Source organism: Maylandia zebra, linkage group LG7 (genome assembly GCF_041146795.1).
Source record: "Maylandia zebra isolate NMK-2024a linkage group LG7, Mzebra_GT3a, whole genome shotgun sequence".
Lineage (NCBI taxonomy): Eukaryota > Metazoa > Chordata > Actinopteri > Cichliformes > Cichlidae > Maylandia > Maylandia zebra.
The window spans coordinates 56027593-56050074 of record NC_135173.1 but is presented as its reverse complement, the minus strand read 5'-3'; the positions used below and the strand labels follow the sequence as shown (position 1 = coordinate 56050074).

The following is a 22482-nucleotide window of genomic DNA, read 5'->3' as shown; positions in this document are numbered from 1 at the left end:
AGGTGCTTGACTTACTGAATGAGTGGATGATTCTGTCCTCATTTAACACCTCTAGTTTACCAGCTAAGTCACTCACTATCTCAGATATAGATATCCTCATTCAGCCTCTGACGAATCCGATTTTTACACACACAATGAAATTGTAACTTAAACGAGTCTTCTTTTAGGCAGAAATCTGGGCTGATTGTGTCAGAGCCAGTCACATAGACACAATCATATAATCACCAACAAGTTGCCCAACCCACTGCTTCCTGTGGGCCTCATTTGAAAGAAAGTCTTTCTTTTTGTGTGAAAACTTGTAAAGCATGCAAGTATTTTTGGAAACCTTCTCTGTGTGGATCTGTATGATGAAATGCAAGGTGTGTGTGTCTGGCAGGCCTGACACAGTGTGTGTGTGTAATGGGAACAGCTGGCTCAGGGAATGAGTACAGAGGGAGAGGTGATGGATGCGAGTGGAGCTCCTGTGACAGATGAGCTAACAGGTGTTCACCACAGCCCTCAGAGAGACGCTATTTATGAGCCGGAAAAGACAGCCAGACGCAAAAGCACACTCCGCCACCGGCCTCCTCAGTGCTCAAACACATCACGTACATCTGCACAACTTTACTCAACAATGAGCGACACGGCAGAACTGCCTTCAGACGGCACAGAGGTTTTAGTTTGCAAGAAGCAGCTTTGCTCAACAGTCAAGTTGAAGCCTTTTCATGGCTGTACATACACAAAGTCCTCATGCATCTTGCTGCAAAAATTACCATAAAACATTTTTTATGGTGCGCCTAATCTTGCACCTTACTTTTACTTTTCTCAGTTTGCAACTAAGCTACAACTAAATTTGGTGTTCTTCTCATGTTTATACTGACTCTGCTTCCACATATAATGCACTCTCTTTTAAAAGTGAATGACCTTAGCTTGTAGGAGGGCAGTGATTCAAGAGGAATCAACCTCTTTAGTTTAAAACAAGTGCAAACAAATAGGGGCTTTTGCAAACATTACCAGCCTCAGCCTGCCAATTAGAGCTCAATTTTTGTTTCAGCCACATTCTGTTAAATGACTAGACTGCATGACACAGCTTAGTTTTAATAAAGTCACATTTTTATTGTTGAGATGTAGCAGTACAGATAAAAAACACTCTTGGACATCCGAGTCTGATGTTTGGTTTTCTTGATAATGTCAGGCACTGTAACAAATGTGATTTGGTAACGTTTCAAGGCTAGAATGTAAAACTAAATCAGTGTTTGGTGTCACGGTATTCATACAGTTTTATGATTTGACATTGTGTTTGTGGGTCAAAATGCCACAGAGCATCCCCCCCTCTCGCCTGTTATTGGTGGCAAAGAAGTCGAATGAAACATCGCAGAGGCACAGACATGTTGGCACTGTGAGTGGAGCGGTGATGCAGTTCTTCCCCCCAAATGTATGTACAGATGTTGGTACATTATCATGCTTCATCAAACCATAAACAGCATGAGATTTAAGTAATTACTGCCGAGGAAAATGGCCAGTTAGTCGGATATTTTTACCATGGAGTTGTGTCTGGAAATACTTAAACACAACGACAGCAAGTTCAGTTTAATTCTAATTTATTCTAACTTCCATGAGGCTTCTAAAGATTTAAGATTTCAATTATTCTCGTGTTTGAAGATATTCTGTTTCCAAACACATAGGCCACAGAAATAAACACTGAATAGCATTTTTCAGTTGTTTACACTTCATTCTTTGTGAACACTTCTGCATTTTGGTGAAATCTTCAATTAAGCGTCGCCCCTGTTTATTTTTTATTACAGCGAGATGAAAAGAGGGGAGGATCCTACGCCTGGGCGAGGGCTTGTTTGAGGTCTTGGAGCAGCATGGAGGCCATGACGCTCTTTTCTGTGTTGATGGTAAGCAGCGCTCCCGAGGACTCGCTCAGTTCTAGAGACACCAAGACCAGAGCTCTGCTGCTGACTGTCTGCCCAGCAAACCTGCAGGAGAGGAGGAACACTTGGATCAGTTTCAAACAACCAAAGAAGAAACCAGGAACTGAAGTGCAAGGCTGAAAGTGGGACCTTAAAAGGCACATATGGGTCATACTATGAGCGACTGTTTAATTCTATACCACCGATAAATAAAAATTTATATAATTTTTATGATTACTGATCTTATTTGATGACCATCTTTGAACCTGTCCAGTGTAGAGCTGATAAAAACAGATAAACCAGGCGAATGACATTGCCCCCCATAAGTAAACAAAGATATTAAGCCAATACTGCAATTAAAAATGCAGATTCAGCTGATCGCTGACCCCAGCGCTGACATTTTTGTCTGCTTGATTAGTTTGTGTCATTTCATACCCGATAACTTTAAAGTCTTTCAAACATTAATCACACCATCTGAACATTTGTCTGCAAAAAACTGAAACAGAAACATTAGCACAGATGTCGGCAAGTATCTTTTTAAAAATGTTATTGTGATATCAGCTCATATATCTATTAATCTCTACTGTACGCACAAAAACAACAACTTTACTAACATTTTACCCCTTCAGATCCACATAAACACTGATAAATGATAATTGCATTGTTTCCCCAAACTCATAAATCTTTGCAATGGAAGCTTCTCTAACATCTCACACCTTGTAATTACCCTAAATTAGGCAATGAGACAAAAGAGGAAAACGATGTGACAGGAAATACAGAGAGCAATGCAACAGACAGTTCATTAGGGAGGAGACACGCCCTGCAGTCAGTCAAACTCAATTTCTCCTGTTTTTATGGACTCCGAGTGTCTGTGAGTTTGTGGGAGCCCTGAGACCAGTATGGGGGACGCTCCGTCCAACCAACTCCCTGTGGGCAGTGAGGAGAATTCTCAGCCTCCCGTTTCCTTGGATACCATCCCCTGTAGACTGGGGGCATATCTGTGCACACATGGTCCCCATTGAGAGGGCTAACAAGAGGCAGACAGGGGCTATGACCCAGTGTGACCCTCTTTGAGGGTGCCGGGCTCCCTCTCCTGCCCCCCTTTGGCCCTCTGCATCTCTGAGCCTCACGTGGCTAACTCTCAGCCATCTGCCTCCATTTAGCACTACATCGCGCAACAAAGACCCCCCGTGGCAGCCCGCTTAGGCCTGACAAACAGCCCACAAAGAGCTCCACTTAGGCCTGACTAAAGCCTGTGAAGAGCCCCCACAGGATGGCCCGTGAACAGGCGCCGTCACAGAGGGTGCGTGGTGGGAGCGACTAGCACATCCACCAATTAGCGCGCACACGTTAAAGATGGGAAGGGGGGTGGGGGGCACATGCGTACACAATGAAGCCCAGTGTGTCTGTGGTGTGTCTCTGGGGATGCTGCTAAATTACCATAAACAGAGAAGAGGGAGTTTATCAGGGAGCTCTCAGGGAGGAGAGAGAGAGTCCTCCTCAGGCTTAATTAAAATATTAGCCACTTCAGCAGGAAACAGCAGCCATTCATGAAGAGGATGAATTTCTCTCTTGCAAAAGTACCAACCTCTTTTGCCCCGCTCTTATTTCTTTAAATAATTCCGGGCATGTGTATTCATCTAGGTTTCCAGCTGTGTGCAGGATGTGTCTGCAGCTGCACTGCATTCCAATCAAAACAACAAAATCCTACTTGTGCTAAGGAAATGTTTTCTTCTTTTTTCACCGGAGAATCACGAACAAATCTAAACATAAACGCTTGTCCCTTGCCCTGTTCCCTAACCCTCCCTCCCCCCACTGTCAAACAGCCTAAGGTGTCTATGTGGTCCCTGTGGCTTTGCTAATAGATTTAGGATATAAATCTTTTATTTACTCCGACAGTTAACACTACCCCGAGGCTGCTTTTATTTCGTCTCAGGAGACGCTGCCATGGGCTTTTGTTCACGTGTGGTAATAAGAGCGACTGAAAGAAACATGATTGGGTTTGATTTCTGAGCGTATTTGCTTTGAATACTCTCACTTTGCCGTCTGTAGCTGTGTGCAGGTGCAAAAAACAAAACAAACAACAAAAAACCCCCCCCCCATAAACATCAGACAATCTCTGCGCGTTTTTAAGGACTAAAAGGGGGAAAGATTAAGGTCAAGCGCGCCTTAAATGGGTCATTGGTATTCTCCTGCACTCTTCACATATCGGGCTAAACACTGGATTAATTGCAGTGTATGGAAAGAAAAGCAAAGCATAACCCCTGGACTTAGAGCAGGTGGATTGGCATCGATCGGCAGGGCTGCGGCTAAGCATCACTCTCCAATTATCTGTGATTCTCCTCAGTGCAGAGAGCCTGTGTGTGCCATCTGCCTCCCCTCCACCCCGTCACTGGAAACACAACGTCGGCTTCACCTTTACATTCAGCCTCACGCGGAGAAGACAGCGAAGGCCCAGAGGATACGGCTCGGCACGCAAGAATGGATTAAGTACACACTCCTCACCCGCATCTCAACTAAACATGCAACCATGTTTGATTAAAGAAAAAAAACAAAAAAAAAAACAAAAACCATCATGTATGTTTTCACCAAAATCAGAAAGGCTGAAGCTGACTGTGTGGAGACTACAGCTGGATGCTAGAGCCATGCTGGTTCTTGGCCAGGTGGACAAGTGTCCTTCAACTGAGTGGTCAGTGAGGCCAGACCAGAGCTGAACACAAGCGAGCAGACTCAACCGCGGCCAGGCAGATGGCCAAAGCTATTAGCCCCGGTTAGAACCAGGAACCCTCCGCGCATCTCCAGAGCTAAGCCATACAGACAAACTGCAGCACTGCACTCAAAGGGCAGAGGGACAGACAGACAGCAGAGGACAAACACAGACCAGAACAAGAAGATAAAAGATAAAATAAACCTGCCACAGAGGACATTTGTGTAATTAGGCCGGTTTTAAACAGAGACAACTTCAGTGAAATAGAGGAAAATCCAGTGTTTAGACAAAAAAAATAATAATATCAAATTGTAAAGTAAAGAGAATGAACAGCTTATAAATCAAGCGCCTGAGGTTTTTATTTATTTATTTATTTTTTGCTTTTCAAAATTAGCCTCTAACAGGAGGGATTGGCAATGCATGCAAAATTCGATCAAATTTGCTTTCAAACGGACTGAAAAATAGAGCACATTTATTCTATTCCGCCTGTTTAGACATAAACAAGAACAGCGTTTTCTACATTTGCTTTTCTGCTTGATTTATTGCCATCCTCCTTTCCAGCAATCAATTTTTGTGTTTCAGTGGCATCCCCACCCCTCCACCTCCGCTCAGCCTTCACGCCTGTTTGGGAAAAGCAGTGCTGCACCCTGCTGATAAACAAGGGGAATGCAGGGATGTAGATGGGAGGCGGGGGGGTTGGGAGGAGGCAGGCTGTTACTTTGTTAAAAAGCACCTGTGCCGACTAGAGCGCTGTGATCTATAACACAAAGCCTCATGAGCAAGAAGTGTGTGTTGTGAACTGTATCATTCTTGGGCTTCATATTGAAATCCCATCCATTATTTCTACATTAAAGCCCAAGTCTCACTCTGCAAAGGGGAGATTCCTGTGTGATCTTACCAAGATTAGAGAGTCCTTTCTCCAGGGAGATCAGAGCAGAAAAACAGGGCCTGGATTGGAGGTCACCTCACATACCACATTTAATGCAGAGTGACCTCTACAATAAGCTCTCAGTGGGTGTATCCGATCTGATCGATCACTCGGCTTTGTGTGTGTGGGTTGGGGTGTTATTCAGGGGGGAAACAGTAACACACAAATACCACAAGTAAAATGATCACCAGTGCTCAAACACGGTGCTAATATTATGCTTTTTTTTTTTCACTGCAGATTCTGAAATATAAAGATTTATTGCTTTACACTGCTTCATGCACTGATCTGTCACAACATTAAAACCACCGTCTAATGTTGGGTAAGTCACATCCACATGGTCTCCCAGCAGGACACTGGACTGTAACAAGACTGCAAATGCTTTTCACTTTACCAGGCTCCATGATATATTTAGGGGTGGGTTTTGATTATCGATTTATTGATTAAAATCGATTCTAGCTTGGATAACGTGATATCGATTCATTAAAATCCTGAATCGATTTTTTAATATAAATTTATTTTGCCTGAGATGCCAGAATCTCAGGTTAAAACTCACAAAATTTCAACAACCACCAAACAGCTAAAACAGTAAATGAGAGCAGGAACACGGATCCTGCACAAAGACGTAAACACAAAGCTCGGACCTGCCGACGGATCAGAATCAGTGAGATGTCGCCTTTCTCACCCGACGGCACGGACACGGTCGGGGCTGAAAGACGACAGCTCGCCGATTCTGATGTTTCGGCGGGTCTGTGCTTTGTGTTCACGCCCCTTTTGCGCTGATTCTGAAGCTGTAGGTTTTATCTCTCTCCAAACAATATTGACTGAACCAGCAGCAAAAGAAGATCCAAACTACGCTTCACATAAACATCGTCATGAATTCTTTCTTATTTTTGTTGTTTTGCTTCCATCACGATAAAAATCACACTTCATGCACAGCTCTCTCTCTCTCTCAGTGTACTTCAAGAACAGTTTCCTGTCTAAAAATCTGTTTTCTGCATTATTCTCTTGCTTATTATGCACAAGTCTACCGTTGTTTACAGCGCTGCCGGCCGCTGTTTTTTCCTTTTACTTACTTCTGAAAAGAAAGCCTAATTTCTGCTGTTCAATAGGCTTCTGAACAAAATTAAACTTAAAAAAAAACATTTATGCAAAACGCTTAGCTGCATCTCTAATAAAACCTCTGTAACTTTGCTCTGCTTCACTTCAGCAGCATCAGGTAATGTTCATATGTTGGTTAATGGTTTTCTTTCGTTTTTGATCTACTGCAGAATATTTTTATAAAATCCCAGGCCAGGAAAATCACCTTCATGTTTTTCTGTGTTTTATCCTCAGCTACTTTGACACAAAGGCATCTGCTGTGATGCTCACACCTTTGATAAAGTTTCACAAGCTTCAGCTCTCTTTTTATAGATACAAAAATATGGAAATGTGCTGATGCATGATCTGAATTATAATATTTTTGACTGTCTGAGGCAAAATTTCCCCGATTCAAATCGAATCGAATCGTGGATCAAATCGATTCGGGACCTTGTGAATCGTAATCGAATAGATTCTAGAAATCAGTGACCAGCCCTAGATATATTTGACTGTTTGGGGGATTCAGAAGAAATGCTGGACTTCTGATGGGCGAGTTTCACTACTTTATACAAACTGTTTCAACAGATTAATTAGCTTAGGGTTCAGTATCTTGCCCAGAAATAGTTGGGGATCAAACTACAGACCTTCTCTTTAGCAGACAACCCGCTCTACCTCCGAAACCACAGGGTTGGGAAATGATGATTAAAAGCAGTCTGCTGACATTGTTAAAGAAAGACACATCTGCAAACTTCAGACTGCTCATTGTCTGGCCGACCAAACAAAATATCTACATCTGAATAGCCAAAAGCAGCACTTTTGTGCTTTTCAAAACTATTTTCATAATTAACCTTAAAACTGTATGTTAAGTCTGTATTGAAAAAAAAATCACTTTTGCATCTCAGGAGCAGCTCAGGAGGTAAAGAGAAGTTCAGCAGTCCACTTCCTGAGCTCCTCCATCCTGTGTGTTACTGAACCATAAACTGTCCCAACGCATTCATCAGTGGGGTCAGCAGGTAGAGCAGGTCATCTGCTAATTGAAAGGTTGGTGGTTCAATTCCTGGCTGCTCCAGTCTGCATGAAAAAGTATCCTGAACCCTGAGCGTTCATTGGAAAGAGGCATGTTGTATAAAACCCTTAGAATGCTCAAGTAGAGTCGAAAAGCACTACAGAACCAGTCCATTTCTGTGTGTGTGTGTGTGTGTGTGTGTGTGTGTGTGTGTGTGTGTGTGATTAGACTAGACAAGCACATTTAGCATTACTCTTGCCAAATCACTTTATGATTATTATATGTTTTCCATTTTATTAGGTTACCACATATAACCACCTCTTACAGATCACGCTGTCAAAGATGTCAGTTATGTTTGAGGAGACTGTCAGAGAGGAACACCACCTTCTCCATCAGACAGACCTCCATGGGAAGCAAGTGCGGAAGAGGTGGTCACCGTATGGACAGCAGCAGACCATATGGAAGAGCGTCTTTATCACTAGAAGGGTACGGGGTAATGCTGGGACGCTGTCCTCTTCTTCAGCAGTCACAAATGCAGCAGGGAGATTGATAGCGTGGAGTCATTTGAGCTATCGGTTATTCTGAATGAAGTATGGGCTTATTGGATGCACGTCTTTCCTACTGGCTAACATTGATTTCCACTCACTCTTTCAGCTCCCTGTACCCTTGTGCAAATGTGTCCCTCTTCTTCGCTTGTCCCTTATTTAGCCAGCTTCTCCAACATTTCTCCTCTATTGTGGCCTTAATCCATAAAGAAATTATCACAAGATCACTCAGAGATGAGCAGACAGAGACATGGGCCGGTATTAACAGACAGACACAGAGACCGTGAGGAGGTCGGAGCGCGGTGCAGAGGGATGGAGTGAAAGACAAAGAGGAAGTGAAAGAGAGACAGCAGCGCAGAGGGAGAGACAGATGGGGGTGCAGAGATGAATTGAAAGAGAGACGGAGCAGGAAACAGAGGGAGAGAGGGAGGTGTAATTATCTATCAGGTGTTCGGGTGTGCGTGACAGAGGAGGAAGCTCATTAGCACACTCTGTGTACACCAATTACACAGCCAGGCTTCTCAGGGCATTCCCCTGGCATGTCTATGTGAGGCTGCTGGGGACAAACAAGCACTTCCACTCAGTGACACCCACATGCACGCTGCTTAACCAAACTCGGCCTAAAATGCACCGGGCGCCCGGGAACAACTCGCAGACAGTAGTGTAAGACTACTAAATGTCTGATATGAGTCCTTATCGTTGATGTTAGCTGCACAAACATCTTTTTTTTTGGTGAGGAAAGACTTGCTCGTAAGTGTTGGTTTGTTTTTTTAGAATGCAGCATCCAGTCAAAATGTAATACTAATATTAGGGGGGAAAGGTTCATTATAATGTACTTTAACGTGATAACTCTTTTACTATTAGGTACACTTTACTTGGATCTCCTTTCACCATCTGCCTTGACGTTTACAACATTCTTCAAAGATTCAACAAGCTGCAGGAAACACTCCTCTGAGATGTGGTGGAACAACAGAACGGTAACATGGACCAAAATCTCAAAGGTGTTATTGGATTGAGATCTGGTGGCTCTGGAGCTATTTGAGTACACAAAGTGTCCAGAAAGGGATGGAGACAGCAACAACACTTGCTTCTAAGGATCCCAAAGTGTCCGAAAAAAGTAGAATTATAAGACCACCATCATCAGCCTGATCCATTGATATCAAGACAGAATAAACCAACACCATCATGCTGTTTAGACCCAATTCTGAACCTGCCATCCAAGTATCGCAGCAGAAATCAAGACTCATCAGACTAGACGATGTTTTTGCAATCTTCTATCCAATTTTGGTGAGCCAATGCAAACTGTAGCTTGAGTTTCTTGTTTTTAGGTGACAGGAATGTCTTCTGATGCTGTCGCCCATCTTGCTTCAAGGCTTAATCTGTTGCACATTCAAAGATGCTGTTATGCAAAACGTTGTTAAAAAGTTTGTCACCTTTCTATAAGCTCAATCTCCTCTGACTTCTAGCACCAACCACCATTATCGCCCAGAGAACTGCTGCTCACTGGATGTAGCATTTCTCTAAACTCTAGAGCTGGTTGACTTGGATAAATCTGACACCAACCACCATACCACATTCAAAGTAACTTCAATCACCTTTCTTTCTCATTCTAATGCTCAGTTTGAAGTTCAGCAGAACATCCTGACTACATGCCTAAATGAATTGAGTTGCTGCAGTGTGCCATGTGTAATCTCAAGGCTTCAAACTGATATTCCATAATCCAGTGGGTGTCGTCACAGTGGTTCTTTTAATCTTTTATGTAACTAGTATTCTCCCTTGAAAATAAGACCTCAACAAGACTTAAGTGATGAAATAAAATCACCTTGTATTTGAAGGAATAACTACAGTTCAAGTTAACTTTGGTAAAGGACAATTAACAGTGACCCTTAAGCCAAACGCTAAAGCCATCCGAGTCTGTACTGACTTGGCACACAAACGTTATTTCACATCTTTTTGCAAAGCTAACCAACTGTTGGTGGTAGACAACCCAAAAAACACACATCTGGAAAAAAAAAAAAAAAATCATAGTGCTTATATAAGAAAATCTCAAATCTATTTGCAGGTCCAATCTATAGCAAGAAAAAGAGCTTGATAATAATGGAGATGTGAATGACCTTTACCTGCTGAAGTTGTTTTGACTGGAAGGCACTTCTCCTACGTTGGCTACAGACAGGACCTGCTTGTTGATGGCTTGCCTGGATGCATTAGCTGTTGCCATGGTGATGGTTGCAGATGCTTCATTCATGCCCTGGAGCTTACCTGAGAAGATCAAAATGTTTAGCCACCAATAAAAATATAGTTCGGCATTTTTAAATCAGTAAGTGCAAAATTACACAAAAGTCCACAGTCAAGTATAGAAAAAAAAACCCACAACCCTAGCTGTGCAGTACTGTGGAATCAGGTTTCAAGATTAAAACCTCCCAATGAAATAATGCCTTCATCAATAAAGCAAAAACAGACTCCCTGGTTGGTTCATGAACACTCAGCAATGAGCAAGCAGTTTAAAAGAAAATCACTGGTGAGGTAAAAATAAAAGAGACAAATATATTAAAAACCTATTACCATAAGAATTAAACTCCACTCATTTGGTTTTAAGAATGATAAATCTGCTAGAGAGAAAATGGTCCTGAAAAGCAAGTTGTTCTTTTTAAATTCTTTTGTCTGCGTTTCAGAGGCACTCAAAGGAAAAAAAAGCACATTGAATGAAACTTAATTAATGCAGGAGCAGCATTTAGGAGGCACTTAAGAGCACACTGATGGCTCAGATATGAGAGTACACTCTCCAGTCTCAATAGCGACAACAGCATGCACTTCTACAGGTGTTTGTATGTGCTGGAAATACTGTTAAGTGCCTCAAAGAAGCAAGCAGTGTTTTAATGACCAAGAAAGAAAAGGAAAGGAAATGCTGATTAGTGATTGACTAAATTTAACATTTGCCTGTGTGTGTGTGTGTGTGTGTGTGTGTGTGTGTGTGTGTGTGTGTGTGTGTGTGTGTGTGTGTGTGTGTGTGTGTGTGTGTGTGTATTTTGTATCTATCTATCAATCACAATCAGAACAACAAAGTCACAATATTGCAAACTAACCAATCAAGTCATTCATATTTCTCATTTTCTGTGAAGCTTCATTACCGATTTGTCAAAAACATCTTGCCATAGCGTGGCCTGATGGCAGTTGCAGCAGCAGAAATCTTCTAAATACAGCAAAAACCTATGGCTTCCTTCAGGTGGCTAAAATCTCTTTTGCTGTTCTGACCGTGTCTGCTCAGTTTCTGAGCCGTTCAGAGCTCCTGACTGCTTCGAGCAGTGCCTGATGCCAAATATTTTAACACCCTGACAGTACAACATCTGAAAAACTCAACTATCCTCAGTAGAGGAAAAACAGTTTAAATGGTTTCATTTGAAGGTAATACACAAAGTGAAATTTGCTGATAAGCGCAGCAAAATCTTAAATATGATCTATTAAATGTATTTGCTTCTCTCAAATTCATCAGCCAGTTTTGCTAATGTGCTTGTGAGATTATAATAATTTCAGTATATATCATGAATTGACATTTCCATCTCAAAATATGGTGATTTGATTCAATTTGGTTCAATTTGTTTGCTTCTGTGTGTTAAACACCTTGTTTCATTTCAGCTAACAGAACGGAAAAACAAGACACACTTTTACTTCGTTCGACAATAATCTTTGAGTCACACAGTAATTCACCTTGCTCCTTGCAGAAGTCTTGTTCTGTCATGGTGCTGGCCATTAACAACTCTCCTACAGCAGGCTGGATGGACACACTGAACTGGTCCTCCTTGGTGCTGAGGAAGGATAAACACACACATACCACAGTAGCAAATGATTTATTTACAGAAGAAAAAGCAAAAACAGATTCTTACAAAGAAATAAGCAAAAATGCCCCCCCCAAAAAAAACAAACAAACAAAAAACCAAACAAACAAAAACACTTTACTGCTTTTTTGCTGCATAATTTAAGACATCTGTGCACTTTTGTGTATGTATGCTCGGTTTGTGTATGAAATGTTTCTCTGATCATCTTGTAAACCATGCTGGGTGAATGGCATTTTGGGCCACATTGATCCCCCCGTCCGCCCACTCTCAAACTGATTTTCTGATAAGGTTATTGATCGGCTGCACAGCGGTGCCAATGGCATTCAGCAGGTTGATTGGGCTAGGGCTGATTACTGGAGGAATAATTGTTATTCCAGTGAACCAGGATCAATTGTGCCTGATGTCTCACCTGGGAGTGCTGGCACAGAGAAAGGTAGGAAAAGGAGAATTAACAAAGAACACAAAGAGAGGAAAAAGGAACATAAGAGAAAATGACATGTAAGGGTGCTGCGATGATGAACAGGAGCAGAAAAAAGGTGGTGAGGAAGATGTACAACTGAAGGTCTTTGGGGTGGGGGGGAACCACACCTGACTGAATATGAGTGGATGTCAGGCTGTCTTACCACAACTGGAAGTTGGCTGCTTGTGTCGAATCACTGAAGTCAATACCCATGGATACCGTCACCGAGGCCCCTGGCTCCAACCGCTCTGAGAGTGGAAAAGAGGGGAGGGAAGACAAGAGGAGCAAAGGAATCAGTGAGTGACAAGGGCACAGTGTGCAGTGTGGGGAAGGTGGAGAGAAGGGAGGTGGGGGCAGCAGCAGAGTGGAACAGACAGGCATCCACACCACTTGTGTTTTCTACTTCACAAAGCAAGGCCACCGTGTGTGAGAAATCTATCCTTCAATCTCATTCCACACACCTCAGCCTCAGCTACAAAAAACAAAAAACATGAAGGACTAGCATATTTCCAAAACAACAGGCTTGTCAAAGGGAGCACAGAGAGAGAGACAGAAGTGAAGCAAAGCCAAAAATGCTGAAGAGTGAATCTGGACAGCTGAATGCTAGAGGTGATGGAGGAAGAGGAGGAGTGGGAGGTTAACGATGAGAAGAACACAGAGAGACAGAAACATCCTGCACGCCTCCCTACTCGGCCTGCGTTTCTCTCTCTGTGGAGCAGGCCCGTTTACTGTACAACTCTTTCCACAGATAGAAGAGGAGGAGGAAGTGGAAACCCAGTGAAAAACAGAGCCGTCATGGACGCCCTCCAATCCAGCCTTCTGTGATGGGCTCTAAATCAAGTAAAGTGTTTGCTTTGTCTTTAGGGTCTTTGAGTCTGTACACAAATAAATAAGCAATGTGCACTATTAGCTAGAGCTGGGAGATAGAACGATAACGATATGTATTGCGAAATAACTTTTTCTCGATAGAAAAGTTAAACTATTGCGATAGGCCTCATCTCTCGTCCTCTTAAAACAAAAAAAAGAAAAAAAAGAAGTAGAAGAAGAAGAACAGCCAATCCAAATTAAATAGTGCAGAGCCGAACCAATCACAGCCGCAGCGTCACGTCACGTGATTTTGTTACGTACAGCACAAGTGCCAAGCCGCACATGTGTATTTGTTTGGTAAGCAGCCAGCCGCCGTGCCGCCTGGGTAATGGAGGAAATGAGTGTGCTGACTAGAGAAAAATCAACCGAGAGCGTGACCGAAGGTTACCGAAGAGAAAACAGATGATGGTTCCAACGCCGGAGAGATTGTTGAACGGAAGAGCCATAGAAGTTCCATAGTGTGAAGGTATTTCTGCTATTTCAAGTCTGACAAAAAACAGAGTAGCGCGCACTGTAAATTGTGCCGAAAGCAAGTCTGGAAATGCAATAAAGCGGTGCATGCTCAATCTCTGACTGGAAGCGCTAATTCGTCATTCGGCTTTTGTCAGACTAAAGTAACTGTTAAAACTGTTTGAAAAGCTCAGCTATACAACAAGGAGAGATTGAGAATTTCCTTTGAGTTCTCAGTTTATTTGATATTGACAAAAGTTAGTCAGTTTTGTCTGTTCTTCTGTAAAACAAACTAAGATTTATTTTTAGAATTAATATTTTGTTTCTAAGTGGAATTGACAATTTAGTCTGTTTCGTTTGTTCTATTTTGAAACTTAAACGCTTTAGCAGCTGCCTTTTGTGTAGTTTGCAATATTTGCCTTTATTTATCTGAAAAAGTCTCATGTTCCTTAAGTACATCTACCCTGTTGAACTTATTATGGGAAATAAATATTTAAATCAAAACAAGCTGCTGATTATTTCACATTTTACTTGTGAGCAACGGCACATTTAAATCTTACAAATATAGTTATTTGGCTTATATCGTGATAGATATCGTTATCGCCTGAAATGAAAAAAAAAACATATCATGATAAGAAAAAATCTTATATCGCCCAGCTCTACTATTAGCTATTTATTTTATTTTAAGAAGAATATCGACTGGGTTGTGAACACTCAGCTGGGTGTAAGGACCTCTAAACAAGTAGCAAAGGAACAGTTTATTCTTGTTTTAGTATTTAAAATTTTTTATTCTAACACAGGGTAAAAATTGGAGATAATCTAACACGGACTGGGGAAGAAGATAATCTACATTACACCTACACATGTAATGTACATATCCACTAATCTAAATCTACAATAATTGTTTTGGCCATATTGAGATAAGCTACATGTAAAGTACTTGTTCCAAATGAGTTAACAGAAAAGCTGTTAATTGGTTTAGGAACATGTCGGTAAACAAATCAAGTAATCAAAGGGCAAGATTTCATATTAAATACAAACTGTGTCATGTATTTCTCCTCACCACACATTAAGGTTTGTCTGCATTCGTCCTCTGCAAATTATCCAAATAAAGTTCAGCCGCCCACTCGCCGGGCTCAGTTGATCCAAATTAGAAACTGTTTGGCTGCTCGAGTTTCTTCAATGCCCAATCAATCTCCCCGAAACTGACAGTTTTAACATGCTCTGACGCACAGCAGTTCTCTTTGTGTGTGTGTGTGTCTACACAAATGGAATATACCAAGTGTAGTCATCATACAAGAGTGTGTAAGGGCAATAGGTGTGAGTGTATGTTTGTTTGTAATGATTAGAAAAGGGATTAGCTGAAGTAACGTTGGCTGTTTTCAGGCTCAGGGAATGAGATGGTGTCATTAGCTGATGAGAGGTTACAGGTTTTTTTTTTTATTACATTCATTAATATCCATTTAACAAAAACAAACAACTGCACAAGATGATTGTGCACAATCAGGAGTGACCTGATTGTGAGTGTACTGGTCAGATCAAGGAATTCTTTTAAGTCACTATCCAGACCAACGGTTAATCCACTGACTGAAAAACAAAGACCTCACCACCGCTGCCAGAACATCAAGGACTCAGTGACAGTAATACTGCCACAAACACTTTAACTAATGCAGGATGACATAAAATGGCAAGAAGAAAAAAAAACATTTAAATGAGTTTACACAACATGAAAAACATCTAAAGCTTAGAGTGCTGTTCTGGTTTAAAAGTCAGGTTTGTGGTATGGTCATTGCTTGTCCTACAGGCAGACTCTAGGAGGCCTAAACTCAGACTGAAGTGGCTGCTGACTCAAACAAGGTGTGAAGAAAGACTTATCAGGACTGAGCAAAAGAGAAGAGCAGAGAATCTGAGTAAACTTGCACTGCTCCCTGACAGGTTCTCAGCACATCTGCCAGATTAAAAGTACAAGGGATAGAATTATCTCCTTTCTTGTAATAAAAGCTAGCCCAGTGTATTAAAAGCTAAAGGAACTAATAAAGGAAGCAGTGATAGTATTTTTGTTAGTATTTGCAGAATTCTAACAGCTCTTATTATCGCTGCCACTCACACACTTTGGGTCACTGATCTTTTTTGCTTGTGAGAAAAAAAAGCTTCTTCCAGTGAAACCCCTCGACACATGTATTGTAACTAAATTACTAAAAGTAGTAAAAGTTTTGTTTATAAGCAACTAAAAACAGCTTGCAGAAGCACAACAAAGCATGCTAAGGAAGAACACTTCAGGAGACGATACATCATTAGCACAGATTTAAAACTGTAATCCTTAGTGTAGAAGAATTACAGAATTTCTTTTGTTAGCACTGATGTAAATCCATGACCTACTTTAATTATAAGACAATGCTGAAAATGTGCCATCCTGATTAAAAATAAGTAGTGTGCTTACTATTTACTGGGTTTGTGATGACCCACTGTGGAGTATTTACTGAAATCAAACTCACCAATGGTGTTAAAGCAGTGGATGTTCAGGCTTGCAGGGCTCTGGTCTCCTATATGGATCTCCTCCAGGGCGTGGTCTGAGCTGTTGGTCAGTATGACCTGTACTGCAACCATACTGGGCTGGTACAAACATGGCTGCCTGGGGAAATGGTACTTGGCCGACAGACCTTTTCCTGTCATATGGTGAAGCAGCTCATAGGTTTTCAAAGGGCCAAAAGATGAAGTGGTGACCTGGAAGGACATATAAAACAGGGATATACCACTGGTTCTAAATGTGGGTTTTTTGGAGTCATTTTGAGGAAACAAACAATGCTGACAAAAAAAAATCAAATCATAAAAAAATGATCATTATAGTAATAAACTCCAGTTTGGGCAGGAATGAACCAAAGCCTGCTGATGATTAAAAAACAAAAACAAACACCCAACAAAACCGCAAATGCAGCACATTACCCAACAGCGTAAAGCTTCCTGAATCAACACAAAACCAGAGACTGCTTTGTACATTACAGCGCAAATGCATCAACACAAAAAGTCAAATTAATACAAATCCTCGGTTTGCCCATCACCTATATTCACACAATTTATTTCATCCAATCAGCGGCCAAAAGGCTGCATTTTTAGCGATGTGGGACGAAGTGTTGGCTGCCCGCTCTCCTACCCCAAAGCTCCCTTTATTAACTCTGTAGGATAAAGAGGAGCACATTTAAGAAATGCCCTCCAATCAGCCCAGTTAGGTGGAAATGGGCTGGATGCTCAGTCAACCCAGGCTGAATAAAAACAACCTCTAATGAAAAGAAACACAAGTGCCTGCATGGGCCAAAACTGCCATTCGCTGGCCTTTTAAAGGGGCTTTTACCTTTTCAGAGGCAGAAAACAGCATTAACTTAAAAAACATACAGACATGAAATGAGGGGGAAGAGTGTGGTTGAATGTTTTTTTAAAAAAAAATGTAAAAATTAAACATCTCATTACTAGAATAAAAATTGTTAACAACCGGTGCGGCTGAGATTTTTATCAGATGCTCTCGAAAGAGAAGGTAGGACAGCCAGCAGTGGTACACTACACAATGCAAAGTGGGGGGGAAAATCATCATGTGCACAAACACCAGACACACCTCTGCTGTAGGAGGAAAAAAAACACTAAGTTTGAAAAAAAAAAATCTCCAAAGTATAACAGCTTTCAGTAGTTTAACAGTCAATAGAAGTCAAAGGCTCTTCTGTCTGGAATGACAGCACTAATTAGTTAAAAACATGAGACAGATATAGCCTTTTCACACCCTCTGAAACAATTAGCACCTGAATGCACTCACACACCAGCACAGAGCCTAAACAGATGCATGTCATTCTGGTGAAAATAATGATGAGTACAGAGACTTAACAAAAAAAAAAAAAAATCTATTTATCACCTGAAAGAGATTAAAAAAAAAAAAAAAACTCAAATAAGTCACAAGAGTAACAAAATGAATGGCAAAAGAAAAAAACAAACAAAACAAGCAGTGGAAGAAAAACAGATCCTGTAAATAAATGATTAAGCGAGGTGTTTCAACTAACTGAGTTAATTGAATATGACTAAGAATATAATGCGAGGAAACTGTGGAAAGGGGCGGGCTTGATGGTATATTTCAGCGTGTTGAGTAGTGTCAGCGTGCATTGTTTTATTAAAGTAGAACGCGCTGCCAGAGCGCTCTCAGTTGGGTGGGAAATGTAAAAGGAATCCTTCGCCTTGTCATGTGCTGCGTGAGGATGAAGAATCGCTTTGACATACGACGAGAGCTGCCGAGACGAGTCTGAATGTGCTCGCTTTCGAGGAAGCGATCAGACGAAATCAGACACTATCGCTGTACTCTTGGAGCAACGTGCTGAGAAGCAAAAAGTCTGACAGTTTGGATAAATTTGATGAACAAACAAAGACACAAAATGTAAATTAGACAGCATCATAGTCTTCTTTGCTTATTTCCTACTGCATACTCTCCATCTCGGGACTATTAGAGAAGCTTTATGAGACTGAAGGCTCAGAATAACTTTCTCAGTACCTCTCCCTTTAACATCCAGAGCTGTGTGCCTGAGATGACCGCATTAAGGATATCTCCTCTTAGTGACATCATACAAACCAAAGATTGAAAGAAAAAACAAAAAAACATCTGAAATCAAGTTTTCAGAGTTTTTGCTCACAGGGATCACTTATACACTGACCATCATGTGAAACTTGTTCAATGTGGCCACTCATCACTTTAGTGTATATATGACAGAAAACTCTATGTTTCAACAAATACTATACAAACAAAATTTAACAGCTTTATTCAGCTAACGAGTACGGCAGATTGAGCCTAAAATCTGATGTACACAGTGGATTGACCCTGGATTAACATTAACCCATGGGACATAAGTTTCTTTTCCCAGGCCTTAAAGGTTAGCTAGTAGCTCTCATCTCTTTAAAGTAGTGGTGGGCAAATCCAGGCTGGTGTCCTGCAGGTTTTAGATGTGTCCTTGATCCAACACAGCTAATTCAAATGGCAAAATGACCTCCTCAATGTGTCCTGAAGTTCACCAGCGGCTTGGTAAAAGACTAATCATGTGATTCAGGTGTGTTTACCCAGGGTGAGATCTAAAACCTGCAGGACACCAGCCCTTGAGGCCTGGAGTTGCCCACCCCTGCTTTAAAAGGGACATCCACAGATTAGTAGCAGCATGTCAACCAGAGACCACGCCGTGACCATGACATTCTGCAACTTCAAATAACGTCCAGGATGCCCAGAAAGAGAACCCAGTGCTTGTGGACTCAGGTAAACTCAGCTCTGCCTCAGATGCACGTAAATCCCTTCCAAGCTGATGTCGCCTTGGTACAAGAGGAGAAACCAAAGATCAGTCTGAAGCCTGCGCTGTTGGCTGAGTCAGATAAATGGTAATACACAGAATTCATTCTTTTGCTTTTATAATCACCTCATTGTAGACCTTTGCTGAGACTGCTGGCTTAGTTATGCTTCCTAGGCCCTTCCATTAGCTACACTGCAATAGGCCTAGGCTGCTGGGGGCTTCCCATAATGCACTGTATTTGTTCTTCACTCACTTCTTTTCACTCTCTCTGTTTATATACCACTCTGCATTGAATCATTAGTTACTGTTCATCTCTGGCTCTCGTCCACAGTGTGTCTTTTGCCCCGTGTCCCTCCCCTCACCGGCCATGGCAGATAGCTGCCCCTCCCTGAGCCTGGTTCTCTTGGAGGTTTCTTCCTGTTAAAAAGTTTTTTCTTCCGACTGTCGCCAAGAGCTTGCTCATAGAAAGTCATATGTTTTCTTTCTATTGTTTTAGGGCCTTTACCTTACAGAGTGCCTTAAGGCGACTGTCGCTGTGATTTGGCGCAATATAAATAAAAATGAATTCAACTGGATTCAACTCTGCCATTTCAGAAACAAATAAAAGCTAAAACAGTCACCTTTAAATAGGTAAGTGCCTCTGCAAGTATACAGGTAAGTAAACATCAGAGCTTTAACATTCATCTGCTGCTAATAGTAGGATTCAATAAATATTATATCAAGTATTACTTTTACTAAGTATGACATCTGTGGCTTATTTTCAATTATTTACTTCTTCAGTAGTAACAAAAGACTTTTGGCCATTTATGTATTTTATTGCCACCAGTATCAACAAATTCATAACCACGAACACATACAGAATAAACTCTTCTGACAACAACACCATCATCATCTCCCCTCGGCCTCGTGACATGCTCGCAGCGTCTCTTGTCCCCAGACCGCCGTCTCTAAAGGAGGTCAAACAAACATTTGTTGCTGCGCTGTAACGCTGCTCTGCCCCCACAAGCGCCCGTCACGCCACCGCCGGCCCGCAAATTTATTGGGCCACTTTTGGATGTGTCAGAGCAGTCGGTGTCGATAAAGCTCGTCGTAATGTTTGCCACCCCATCACAGCAGAGATTTACCTCCCTGACAGACACATCCTGTTTCAAGGTCTTATCTGTCGCCTCGCCCCAAGCAGGCGGCAGGAGGGACGGACAGCGATAGGACAGGGTTTCAAACTGCTTATTATCACCAATTTGACACAGCGGACAGTTAGAGCCTGACACAAGTGCCCACGCAAGCCGCTTCACCCTTCCATCCATTGTTGTCCTGTTATGCGGTGCAAGCCCATAACACCTCAAGTGTAAATAAGAAGGGAAGAGGAATGTAACCTTGACTTCTCTGTCAGTCTGCCTTTTTTCCCTCCCCGCCTCTCTGAGCTTGGCTCTCAGTCTCCACCTTGGACAGGAAGGAGGGAGGTGACAATGAGCGAGGAAGTTGATTGAGAGGCTCTATTATGCATCAACTTAAAGGAAGCTCCCGTGATGGATGACACAGACACCAGTCACCTTCAGAACCCGGACGACACGTTCCCAGCATCCTCTCTGGCAAATGACCTGAAAATCCCGCTGACATATTCAAAAGGGCTAACCAGAGCCGGGCAGCCTTGTGCTGTGTGTATTAGAAGGCCAATTTCAAAGAAAGCAGGGTGAGGCGTACAGAGATGTATGGGCATATATTGAAAATCCATTTCTGTTTTTCAGACACCGGATTCCATTATGCTCTACAAGAGTTGTGAGGATTAAGGTGAGGGACATGTGTTTGACTTTAGGGCCTAATTGTTCCCTTCAGTCAGGAGATGACAATTAATTGAGGGCCGTCACAAGGACCTTGACTGCAAATTGAATTAAATAAATGTTACTACAGCCTCCTAAAACTACTTTAATGTAACAAGAAGTCTCTCTGGCGCATATAGACAGAGGTTAGTTCATTTATGCCAATTTGTCTGTAAATTAGGTATTCTAAAATGATTAATTTTGAAATTTTCCATTAAAGACTATTAGCAATAATAGAGGACTGTTATTCAGAAACAGAGGTGTCCTTCATCGAGTTTTGCAAGTGCTGTTAACAGCCTGTCAACACTTTCTTTGAATTAGCATCATAGTCAAAAGATCTTCAACTGCAACTGATTATTTTCTGCATTAACACTTAATAACTTGGACAATAATTGAATCAAAACACTAGAACTGAAGACTACGAAAGCAAGTGTTCGGATTTAATAGCTGCAGCCGTCAAATTTGAACCATTTGACTATTAAAATTGTGTGCCGAAACCTTTTTTGATGACCGATTCTAATCAGATAATCATTTCAGCTCTACTCAGAGCCAAATACAAAAACATGAATTTTAACTAGACACAACTTTCACAGACACTCGGATCAGGATTAAAGAATACTAACAGATGTATGCACGTGCTTATAAATCACAGATACTAGTGGATGATAAGAGTATACATTTACTCTGGCATAAGAATAAGGAAGCAACTCGCATATACTTGGATATTTTCCCAACAGTACACATTGTTATTCACAGAAAGACTTCGTGATTTGGTCACAAAGCTTTCATGATAAGAGCTTCTATTAAATCTTCAACACTTACTTTTAAGCACTCAACATGCTGCTCCTCTAACATAGCCATTGCTGCAGAGAAGACAGAGTGTACTACTGACACGGTTACCTTATTCACTTCTTCAAACAAACTTGTCAGCCATTCAAGCACTCAACTCCTACAAAGCACTGCTGACCCAAATATTGTCTGTGTTTTTTCTTTATTGGACACTACTGGGGGAACACAATTCTTGTATCCTTAGGTTTGTTATGTTAAAAGCAAAAAGCCATTAAAACTTGACATCATATCAAGTTACAGCACATCTGCCTTGCCTACTCTCATTTGCTTTATGTCTGTGTTTGTCACACTGTCCCACATGGTATTGTGGGTCACCCACAAATAGTAACCCACTACTACTTATGCATGGCACCGTGCTGTAGGGATTAACTGTGTTGCCTCACAGCAAGAAAGTTCCTGGTTCAAACCCCAGGTGGGGCTTTTCTTTGCCACTGTGGGTACTCCAGCTTTCTCCCAAAGTCCCACTGCCATGCATACTAGGTTAATTGGTAATTCAGCTGTCTGTCTCACATCCATGGCTAAACAGCTATAAGTATATGAAAAATGTGACTTGTAGTCTGAAGCAATTGCAAGTCAATTACAATTGATTTAGATGTTATGCTTTACTGTCATTTTAATTAATATTTTAACATCTGGTTAAGGGAAAGCAGTTGACAGTTAGCTATGTAGGTGTCAGCTGCACATTTATTTGAGAAACACAATAGGAAAAACGTACTGTAGTTCAATTCAGAAAATACACTTA

At 41.6% G+C, this 22482-nt stretch overlaps 1 protein-coding gene and 1 long non-coding RNA gene across 3 annotated transcripts in view; one reads left to right on the top strand and one right to left on the bottom strand.

The window, feature by feature from the left end:
* Positions 1–1922, top strand: part of LOC143419546 (uncharacterized) — a 31075-nt gene extending 29153 nt beyond the window's left edge. The window contains exon 3 of the long non-coding RNA XR_013099549.1: positions 1785–1922. This is a non-coding gene — a long non-coding RNA (uncharacterized LOC143419546). The remainder of the gene's footprint in view (positions 1–1784) is intronic.
* The window catches only part of ap3b1a (adaptor related protein complex 3 subunit beta 1a), a 60228-nt gene continuing 38816 nt past the window's right edge, over positions 1071–22482 (bottom strand). For both annotated transcript variants that reach the window (XM_004566856.3, XM_004566855.5), the window contains exons 23-27: positions 16264–16492; positions 12615–12699; positions 11864–11961; positions 10279–10417; positions 1071–1961 (exon numbers count right to left, since the gene is read on the bottom strand). In XM_004566856.3, coding sequence (XP_004566913.2) covers positions 1808–1961; positions 10279–10417; positions 11864–11961; positions 12615–12699; positions 16264–16492 — 705 coding nt within the window. In that variant the 3' untranslated portion in view covers positions 1071–1807. The remainder of the gene's footprint in view (positions 1962–10278; positions 10418–11863; positions 11962–12614; positions 12700–16263; positions 16493–22482) is intronic.